Source organism: Pteropus vampyrus, unplaced genomic scaffold (assembly GCF_000151845.1).
Source record: "Pteropus vampyrus isolate Shadow unplaced genomic scaffold, Pvam_2.0 Scaffold1, whole genome shotgun sequence".
In the NCBI taxonomy this organism is placed as follows: Eukaryota; Metazoa; Chordata; class Mammalia; order Chiroptera; family Pteropodidae; genus Pteropus; species Pteropus vampyrus.
In genome coordinates, this window is record NW_011888782.1 from 19,659,571 (window position 1) to 19,670,820 (window position 11,250).

General features: G+C 44.9%; 1 protein-coding gene across 1 annotated transcript in view; it reads right to left on the reverse strand.

Annotated features, from left to right (window-relative positions):
• Nucleotides 1–3,801: 3,801 nt before the first annotated feature.
• DCLK3 (doublecortin like kinase 3) overlaps nt 3,802–11,250 on the reverse strand; it is a 26,526-nt gene continuing 19,077 nt past the window's right edge. The window contains exons 2-4 of the mRNA XM_011363781.2: nt 9,661–9,793; nt 6,867–7,034; nt 3,802–4,417 (exon numbers count right to left, since the gene is read on the reverse strand). Coding sequence (XP_011362083.1) covers nt 4,158–4,417; nt 6,867–7,034; nt 9,661–9,793 — 561 coding nt within the window. The 3' untranslated portion in view covers nt 3,802–4,157. The remainder of the gene's footprint in view (nt 4,418–6,866; nt 7,035–9,660; nt 9,794–11,250) is intronic.

The following is an 11,250-nucleotide window of genomic DNA, read 5'->3' on the forward strand; positions in this document are numbered from 1 at the left end:
GGAGCCAGCAAAGGGGACAAGGGTGAAAGAAAAAACCAGGGAGGCGGGGAGGGCCAGCTCACTCAGCTCCTGTTGGGTGATGTCGAAGAGTTTGGTTGTGTTCTAAATGTAAAGGGCAGTCTTTACATTTTTGTTTTAAAAGTTCTCTCTGGCTCTGGTAATTTATGCATGAGATGCTGGGGTGAGATAATAATGCCTATATCATGAGGTTGTCTGGGGATTAGCTGAGAAAATACCAAGGAGCTGGCACAGTGCCTGACCCCTCATGTGTGCTCCTAAGTGACCACGAATAATTGTAACATAAGTGAAACTCTGTGCATCCGACTTCATCCCTGTTAATACATTGCATTAAATTAGCAGCTTCAGAGCCTGTCTCCTCCACAAGATGGCGCTTCCTGACAGTAGATACTGTGCTGTATCCATCATGGTATTCTGGGGGTTCATATCTAGTCACTGGTGTTTTTTATATACCAAGCGACAATGGGCAAGTCAGGTCACTTCTCTGAGCCACAATCTCCCCATCTGTAAAGTGGGGCTGAGAATCATATCTCCTGATTCTACTTGTTTTAAGGTAGAAATGAGATACAGGAATTCGCTGCAAAACCTGTAAAGTGCTACCCAATTCTCTAAATTTAAGAAGCAGCTTCTGTGTTGTTCCTGCTCACTTACATCCCTGTATTAATATTTTAGCAATTTAAAAAATAATAATAACCACATGGGAAACCATGAAGGAAAAGAGGAAACTGTCATTGCTCTTTGTGAGAAGGTAAATTAATTCAAAATCAAGTTGGCAAGATCTAGTCCAGTAGAAGCTTTTCCACATCTAAGAAGAGAAGACTCCCCCATATGTGCACAAGGAGCAGGGTATAGGATGGCAAATGCAGCATGTTTGTAATAAACTCTAATATCCATCGAGATAAGAACTAAGTAAGTTAAATACATAGATTCAAGCAAAGGAAATAAAACCAACAGAGAGGTACTAGATTCAAGGTAGGGGACAGAGGTATCGAGGATGAGGCCCATGTTTTAAATTCGCTTAGCAGAACCATTGCCTGAGGCAGGCCGCAGTGGAGGAGGGCCGGGGTTGGGGGTGATGATCATGCCCTCTGTCCTGGAAGAACCTCTGATGCCTACATGTGGATGTGCGATATGTCCAGTTGGACAGATGGTCTGAGCTCAGAGGAGAAGCCTGGACTGAGAAATCAATGCGGGGAGGGAGGAAGAACATGGTCCGCAAGTAGATGGTGAGCGTAGGTGAAGCTGCCGAGGGAGAGAGTATGGAGAAACAGAAGAGCACTGGTCTTGAAGTCTAGGACTGGTCTTGAAGGCACAGGTTTTTTTTAACAGGTTTATTAAGGTATAACTGACACACATTAAACTGCACACATTGAAAGTGTCTACTTCGATAAGGTTCGACATATATGTACACTCATGGATCCATTGTTATAGTCAAGGTAATGAAGTTACCCATCACCCCCAAAGTTACCTGGTGTTCCTTTGTAACCCGTCCATCACGCCTTGCTCCAGGCAACCCCTGATCTGTCACGGAAGATTGGTTTCCATTTTCTAGAATTGTGTGTAAATGGCATCATACAGAATGTAGACTTTGGGGGTCTGGCTTCTTGCAGTCAGCCTCGCTGTTTTGAGTTTTGTCCATGTCGTTGTATGTACCAAGAGTTCATTCTTTTTTATCGCGGAATAGTATTCATTGTTTAGACACTCACCATTTGATGGGCATTCAGGTCATTTCCAACGCGGGGCTACTACAAATAAAACACCTGTGAATATTTGTACAAGTATTTGTGTGGACATACGCTTTAATTCTTCTTGTAAGCATCTGGGAGTAGAATGGCTGGATCATATGGTAGGTATCCGTTTAGCTTTTAAGGGAACTGTCAAATCATTCTCCAAAGGGAGGAGACCATTTTACATCCCCCACCAGCAATGTCTAAGAGTTCGAGTTGCTTGTAATCCTTGCTGATACTTGGTATGGTCAGTCTTTGTATCGTAGCCATTTAATTTTAGCCATTCTAATAGGTGGATGGTGCTATTTCATTGTGGCTTTGATTTGCATTTCCCTAGTGATTGATGATGGAACCAAAACTTTTAGCAAATGAAAGAAGACTAAACCTGCCCAGGAGACCCAAATGAGTAGATAGGGATGCAGGAGGAAAACCAGAAAGATGTAGCATCACAGAAGTCAACAAGAGAAACGATTCAAAAAGAGAGCGATCAATACAATCAAATGATGCTAACAGGGAGACTGAAAATTCTCTTTTGGATTTAGGCCTTTGTTGACTTTATCAAAAGATGTTCCAGTAGCAACTGCTTCTAGCTTCCAGCCTATTTTCATGTTTTCAGAATGAGCACCATCGCGCTGCCCACCAGGGAGCACCCTTTCCTCAGGTGTCTGGGTCTCAGCTCCACGAGGCCTCTCTTCTGAGCACCCCTGAGGTTAAAGCACCAGCTGGTACTGCTTTGCAGCTGTTCTAAGTTTCTGGGGGTGGAGGGTCACAGGCTCTATTCCCTGGGAAGCCAGCTCAGAGGTCCAGATTAGCGTGCAGAAGGTTTATTAGGCAGGAACCTCAGGATCATCACCACTGGAAGAGAAAGGGAAGAAGCAGGATTTGGGGAGAGAGAAGTCGGGCTATGGTGAGGAGCTCTGGAGCTGGGATGGCCCATCGGTGTTGTCCCCACTGGTCATACCCTACATGAGCCAGTCACTGGATGAGGCCTGCCCCAGGAGCAGGATTGTAATCCTGGGTGAGGCGACTCTTTCCAGCTAAGGGCAATCCTGTAGATGGTGAGTCCATGAGGCTGTCAGCCATCAGAACCGAGGCAGCTTTCCCTCCCCAGTCTGGAAGCAAGATCTGGGTGGCACACTGAGTGTCCACTACAAGGGGTTTCTCCTCCAAGCTTCTAGATTCTAATCACCCCAACCTCTCCCCTGGGTTCCCCACCTAGGATGGGAAGCCATGCCCTACAGTTACTGTCGCTACCTTACTTCACAGCCTCCTTCGTGCTCTGGCAGCCTCCAACACCTGTTTAAGCAATTCCTTTTACTAAACTCTCTAGTGTTACTCCAGTTTTCCCAACCGATACCTTCCTCCACCTAGAGGACTCTAACGCTGCTGGGGAAGGGAAGGGAGGGGTGAGAAACCCATACATTGTGATTGAGTCTGTGCCCTATTGACTAGGTGGCATATAACCCAGGAAGGTCAATTTGGGACCTTCAGGATTACGTTTTGCTTTCAGCTCATGCACACTCCCGGAGTCATCTGAAAAGACCAACATTTCGGTACCGAAATCTGGCATGAAATAATCAGCGAACATGCATCCCGTGACCTCCACATGTCTGCCCTGCAGGTAGGACGTGCCTGAACTGTCTGAGCTTTTTCGAGCCTGAGTATAATCCATTGACTGTATTTCTAACATATCAATGCACTAAATGGCTCCCTCATGATCTGCAAATGTTTTAACACAGTCGTAGCCTGAGTGCCTAACTTCACGTAGAAGTGACTCAGGCTCAGAGATAATTGGCTGAAAGACAGTATAAATGGATAGCGAAGGGGCAAGAATGAATCCATGATTTCTTCTCTCCATTTTTTCAGACTGCTCCAAATCTGATTTTCAATGAGACTAAAATGCTAGAGACCAAGACCAGCACATCCTGAATAAATGAATCTTGCCAGTTAATCGTGTCCGTCGTGACATTTATACATAGTCTTAACGGCTGTGGTCTCACCTACCTTTCCCTGGCTCTTGCCACCAGCATTAAGAAGTAATCAGAATGCGACCCACTCCAGTCATTCAGAGCACATTTTATTAACCCAGAAAGACTATGATTCACCTTATTAATCACACAGGGAGAGGTTAGACCCCGGTAAGCACCACTCATGTAGTATACCACGAACTTGATTATGAAGAGGAAACAAAACACGTCATTATTACCAAAAATTCCTCACTGATAACAAGTCTCCCCCTCCCCCACAAAAAAAACGTATTAAAATTTCCAAATATACAAATCTAAAAATATGTTACAACATTTAACATTAAGACTCAAGTTTATGGTTTTAAATACGCTTTAAGATATACTGAAGCGTCTCTCCTTCTTGATTCTCCAATGACGTGAAGAAGCCCTTTTTATTGTTTTCTCCTCAACTTCTATCCTCTTCTCCAGCCTTAAGTAGAACGGGGGGCTGAACAGGTGCCCGAGGCAGTGACTGTGACACCTGCTCCGGAGACCGCCTGTGCTGGCTCCGGGGATGGCCGTCGCTACTGGGGGACGCCTCCTTTTGTAGGTTCGCCATGCTGGTCTTGGCGGCAGATTCGATCCAGGGGTGCTGAAGAACCTGGTGGGCCGTGTAGCGCTTTTTGGGGTCTACCACCAGCAGCCGGCTGACCAGATCTTTGGCAGCTGTCGAAGTAAGAGGGGAAAATGAGATGATGCAGGTGGTTCTGAATTTTCCTTCCTACATGCGAAATGAGGACACAAACATCCACGTTTGTCCCACGCGCTCCTCCAGAGCAGCACTGACCGACAGAACTTTCTGCGATGATGGAAAGCATCCATATTGGGGCTACTGAGCATTTGAAATGCGGTTAGTGCAACTGAGGAACTGAATTTTTATAGTATTTACTTTTAATTAGTTTAAACTTAGATTTAAATAGCCACATGTAGCTAGGGGCTACTCGGCTGGACAGAGCAGCTCTCGAAGATGTGTGTTCATTTCTCTACAGCCCAGGGGCCAGGTCTACCGCTAATCCCCAGGGTGCCCAGAGCGACAGAACCAATGGAGGCCACATTTCGTATCTCTGCATGTTTTAAATCTGTAAGTCAAACGCTCAGGTTGCTAAATATGTTCAATCTTCCTTCCTAAGTGGATAAATATGCCTTCATGAAAAACATGTATAAAGAAATTAAGTAGGAAGAAGTGTAAATTTATAATTAATTTCATTTTCTGCCCAAGACCATGACTGTTTCTAGAGAGATGTAGTGACAGCTAGTGAGCCGGGTGGCAGGCAGGAAGGAGAAAAGATTTCTCCGTGGCTTGCTGGCTTTCCCAGACTGGCCTCTGAGCCTCCTCTTCCAATCACTCAAGAATGTGCAGGGATTAAAAAAAAAAAAAAATCGCCCACTTCTCAGTGCCTTTACTGGGGCTCCCCCTTGCTCAAGATCAGCTGCTCACCCACCAATCACCCCCTGCTCCACACTAGTGTCAGCCACCCCTTGAGCACTAGAACCCCAGGATTTCTTCTACCCCACTCAGTTCACACTGGGCAAATCCTGCCCACAAAGCACCCTGGCACCCACCCAGACCCGTCGTTGCTCCTGCAAGATCCTCGAAGGACTCATGAGGTAGAAGGCCGGGTTCAAACTGGGAATTCTCAGACTCACACATACACATGTGGACAACTGGACACCCTGCCAACAGATCCATGCTCTCTCTACTCCCCTCCCCAGAGAGCCATCCCTTGGGTACCCTGTGGCACTGTTGGGAGAGGCTGGGAAAAGAGGTCTCACTGGTCTCGGAAGTGGGCCTGGGCCATTTGGGTAAAGAATTCTGGGGTCCCAATTAAGTGGTGTAGAAGGAGAGAACTGGGTTCTGGGGGGAAAAACCCCCAGTCCTTCAGTCTCCTCACTCTGTGGGGAGGGGTATAACCATAGCTGGGCCCTTTAAGGCAGTGGCGCCAACCTTTTTGGCACCAGGAACCAGAGCTCTTATGAGAACCCAATGCCTGAGGATCTGAGGTGGAGCTGAGGCGGTGATGCTAGCGCTGGGGAGCAGCCGCAAATACAGACGAAGCTGAGCTTGCTTGCCTACTGCTCACCTGCTGTGTGGCCTGGTTCCTAACAGGCCAGGGATCAATACTGGTTTGTGGCCCAGGGGTTGGGGACCCCTGCTCTTAGGTATGGGGCCCAGAGCACGGGCCGCCCATGCCCAAATCTAAAGACAGTGCTGCAGAGAACTTTCTAAAATGATTTTTTGTCCTTCAATTCCCAAATTATCACTTCCTAGATCAGCTCAAGACCCCCATTCTGCCTGCAGCAAAGCCACCCCTCTCCCTACCTTATTTAAGGGAAAACAATGAAGCCTTCACCTTTCATCATCCCTAACTCCAAGAGAGGAGACGGAGGCTGGGGATGAGGGTAGTTCAACCACATCTCAGATGGCATGTTTATGGGAAATCAAGGGAAAAAAGTAATCACTCCTATTTTACTTTTTAAGCTAAAGACTCAAATACTCAAAACCCCTAAATTATCTAGTTCTCAGTTTTATAAGGGCATTGAGTAGCACAGACAAATCAGTAGACACAAGGGGAAAGATTCCATTGGAGAGGGCCAAAAAGGAAGAAGACCACGTATGCTTCTGCTCCACTAAAAATAAGAGAGCTCACCCCTTATATTTACGACCCCCTGTGCCCTGGTATGCCCCTACAGGACCCCTGGTAATTTATGAGTGAAAGAAGCATTTCCAGTCTGTTCAATTCACAAACACTTCTATATATGAGATGGCTTTATCTTTCCAAATGAAGGTTATACATTTCTGATGTTTTTCAGTTCTGAGGTTCTTTGCCTTAGAGAAAAGTATTTACTTGGTGACCACGACTAGTGATTAGACTCTTTCATTAAATCTCAGAGCAAGTCATGTTGTAAGAGTGCTTCATAAATCTACGTGAAGCTTGCAGGAAGTAAAGGATGCATCACAGTTTGACATCAGCCCACCTCTGTGCCAGGTGCTATTGTGGGCCCTCTGCGTGTCTTGTTACACACCTGACCTAAAGCCTGATGTGCAGTCAGAAACCAGGAGGGTCTCCAGCTAAACATCCTCACTTCTCCTGCTTGGGGAAATCCCAAATCTCACCGTCAGAGATGTTGTCCCAGTAAGGGGCCAGGAACTCGAAGTGGCCCAGCTGGATGATGTTAAAGAGCTCGTCCTGGTCCCTCTCCGGGCTGCGGAACGGGGGGAAGCCACATAGGAGGATATAGAGGATCACGCCTGCCGCCCACATGTCTACCTCCAGCCCGTAACCTGTGCAACAGGGGCAGAGACACAAGCAAAACTGAGATCAGGCTGGATCACATGCAATGAGAACAAGAGTGGAAAATTGTAGGCCGAGGTCACAGCGGACCTCAGCTCTCAGCGGACCGCAGCTCTGTTAGTAAGAGCCACTTCCAATCGCAGGGCTGTGGACTCCTACGAACACAGGGTCCACACCAGTGGGACTCAAAGTTTGATCCTCAGATGACTGCTGCTTTGTCATCCTTTATTACTGGTCCGTCATAAAAGGAGCATAGAAATTGAAAGTAAACATCTGGAAACTCCTGTAGCCATTCGACGTGGCCAAGACATCCGGCTGCACAATCAAGGACACGTCTCATTGAACGGGGTACAGAGCAGCTCGGGGTTGTGGGACACATGGTAAGTCACATGTGGCATGGGTTGTGACCTAATCACATGCTGCAGGACTTCATATGGGTCCACGCAGTACTGGAAATTTTAAAACCTGGCCCTTTGCCAGCGATAGTTGGAGAAACCGTGGTCTATACCAGCAGCCTCTACTTCCTCCTTACTCATTGTCTTCTCTCGCCTTAAAAATATTTACTTGCTCTTTTTATGATTGTAAAAAGATTGATATTACTAGCTGTATTCCCCACATGCATATGTACATCTACATTTTCTTTAACAAAATTAGGATCACATTGTACGTATTTTATACCCTATTTCATTCACTTAATATTATATCGTGGTATTTCCTATACAGGAGTTTCCTAGGAAAAAATGTAAAAAGTATTCTTCGAAAATATGATTTCTAATAGCTGTTAGTATTCCCGTTTTATAATGAGTCCTCTGCATTGTAATTTAAGTTTTCTAATTTTGTTGACAACTTCTTTATATATTAAATGTTTGTACACATCTCTGATTACATTCTTAAAATAACTCTCTAGAAATTAAATACACAAAGTAACATGCAATAAAGCTTTTTGATACACTTTGCCCAATCATCCTCCCCATAGTTTGTAACTGCAATATACACATTTTCAAACACTTTCTAATTTTTTATCTTTGGAAAAGAAAAACACTTGGCAGCCTTAATTTCTAAGTCAGATACTCACTATTAAGCCCCAGAGCAATGCTGTCAAGACACAAATCAACAGAAAATATTAAGGGAATAAGTCACCGGTGACCTCTTTCTAGCCAACTTTAATGGCCTTTCTCAGTTCTCAGCCATGTTTTATTCTCAGGAGAGTCTGATTCCAACTTCTTGAAATTTGCCCCCTCAGCCTCTGTGACATTGTACTGTCTTCGTCCTCTTCCTGACCCTGGCTGCCCTGTCCTCTGCTAACCTCTCTCCACCCTTCTCTTGTCCCCCAGCTCTCAGCCTCCCTCACGCATTTGCCCTTGGCCAACTGCTGGCGTCACTGAGGAGCTCATTCCCTCACCCACTCTGGCTGACATCTCTGAGCTGAGGAATCCCAAAACCACACCCTCAGCCCAGTTTCACCTCCTTGCCAACCAGACAACTCCATGGGTCCATCCTGATATCTCTACAGAGTCAGTGCGTTCAAATTTTAACCCACGCCACCCCAGCTCCCAAAACAGCTTTCCTTTCCAACACCCTATTTTGGTTGGTGCTACCAACAAATATTGTAGTTCCCCTAAGATTCATATAGACTATTTGCTTTTCTTCTTCTCTCATCCAGTTCATGAGTGCCTCCATTAAAATGTCTATGGTTGCTCAGTGTTCTCCTGTCTCATTGTCACCACGTTACCATGGCTACTATGCTGGCCGCACTGAATCCATATTCCTCTGCCCAGCCTTCCCAATCCTGGGGAAACCATGCTCAACCTACTCAACCAACTAAACCCCCCTCTGCAACACTGAGACTAGTCTTCTCAATGTTTCTACCGACCTCCATGCATATTCTAGTCTCTTCATCTTTCATCTTAGCTTCCCTGATGCCTCTGCTGATGGGAGACTATCTCTCCCTTCTCCCTACCACCCTATGACCCATCCAGAGCCTTTCCATCTTATGTAGGTGCCTAAACTGATTCCTCCTGGAGTACTTCAGAGGCTAGACAGTCATTCGTATATTTGGAGCTACGTAATAATAACGATTTCCTTCTTATACACTTTATAGAGTGTGTCACTAAAACAGTTCACTGGATCCTCACACAACATAGAAACAAGTTATAAATATTATACATGGTATTTGAAATGGCACCCCCTTTTTGGAGGAATTTTTAAGCCAATTGCCATAAGAACTGATTCACATCTCTCCCATCAGAGGTAGCCATGGGTCAGTGGCACAAAGGGCTTTGCTTACATGAGTTCCCCACTCAGTTATTCACCATCTTTCCACCTTACTGTCCCATCAACACACACACACACACACACACACACACACACACACGCACGCACGCACGCGCGCAACCAATCCCTTCTCTGCAATTAGGCCACCCCGATGAGGAAAAAGTTCTCATGCTTTGGTCAAGGAGACTCACCTCAAATATTTCCATTAAAACCCAAGTGCAAGCTTAGCACCAACTCTCTGAGATTTCCGACTGCTTCATATTGAAAAATATAAAATACCAAAAATGAAATATTGGTTAATAAGTGAGCCAGAGTCCCACAGAGCAAATGCATAGCGCTTACCTTTCTCAGACAGAATCTCAGGAGCTACATATGTCGGAGTCCCACACACAGTAAATATTGGTCTCACCACATGTTTTGCAAGGCCAAAATCAGCCAGTTTCAAACTGATAGATTTGTCTTCATTTCGTTGAACCTGTAAGAAATCAAATTCCCCAAACCACCAAAATTATGATGAGAACAAAGAAAGAAAACTAATGAGACAACAAGCATAAAAGGTCAGGATAACAAACAATAAACCTACACGAGCTTACAGTTTAGTCCAACACTGATAAATCCAATTTGATCTCAGTGACAGGTGCTCACATTTTCAACTAAAGAACCAATGAGTTTGATGTATTGTGCTATCCAAATTGGTAGCACCAGATTGTCACAGATGGCTATTTAAATTTAAATTAAAAATTCAGTTTTTTCAGATGCACTAACCACATTTCGAGGGTTCAATAGCCATCAAGGACTAATTGCTATAACATTGGACAGTGCAAATATAGAACATTTCCATCATCCCAGAAAGTTCTATTGGGCAGCACTGGTCTAGATCGAGGATCAATGATATCCTGATCACAGACTAGCTTTAGTGAATGCCTGTGGGTCATGCAAAGTCTGAGCAGAGGAGAGAAAAGGGAAAAGAACCAGGAATTAGAATTAAGAAGTAGAATAACAGTGGAGGGATGTTAAGCAAAGTCCCTCATTTAGAGGATGGGTAGTTAGTTAAGAACCAAACAGAACGAGTCTTTAATTCCAGTTCCAAGATTTACAGCTAAATGGTCCTGAGCAATTTCTTTGCTGACCCGAACCTCTGTTTACTCATTTGTTCAAAAAGGGGGCGGGGGGTGATAGTTTCCAGCAAATAGGCTTATGTCAGGAGTTGCAGTCAATGTCGGTAATCCACCTGGTGAAGCATTAGCCGGAGAGTGACTAGAGGCCCCAGACTGCCTGAGACTGAGGGGTTTCCAGGATGCGGGAACCTTCATTTTTTAAAACTTTCCTTTTTAAAACAGTCTTGGGCAAACCAGGATGAGGTGGTCGCCCTAGCTTGCACATAATAACTAAAAATGAATGCTGTCGAACTGAGATCTATTCCCATGTATCTGAACTGACAAACTGGGTTTTAATTGTTAACATTTTTGCATGAAGATGAAGGAAATCATCTCTGATTCTTCCTTTAGACCCCACTTCCACTAGATTTTAGAAAAGGGTAGAATTAGTCATTTTTTTAAAAAACGGCAAAGACAGTTACCCTCACTCCAAAATGAATATACGGAACTGACTGCTCTCCCTTGTTCTCATCAGAACAGGTCCCATCTGACACACTCTTCCTTTTGGCAAGTCCAGGTGACCAGCTTTCTGATCTCTAGTAAACTAGTTCCCACTGGCAAGTTAATCTGCCCTGTATTCCTTCACTCTCAAGGTATCTTCATGCTAGATGATGACTGTTGGGAGACCTAACCTAAAAGAAATGAATCTCAAGAGGTGAGCTTAGCAAGCACTTAGATCACCATGCAAGAAAGAAAAAAGCTAAAAATATATTTCACATAAAAAAGAAACAATGAGGGGTAAGCCTAGCATATCCTGCAGCAAGTGAAAGATACA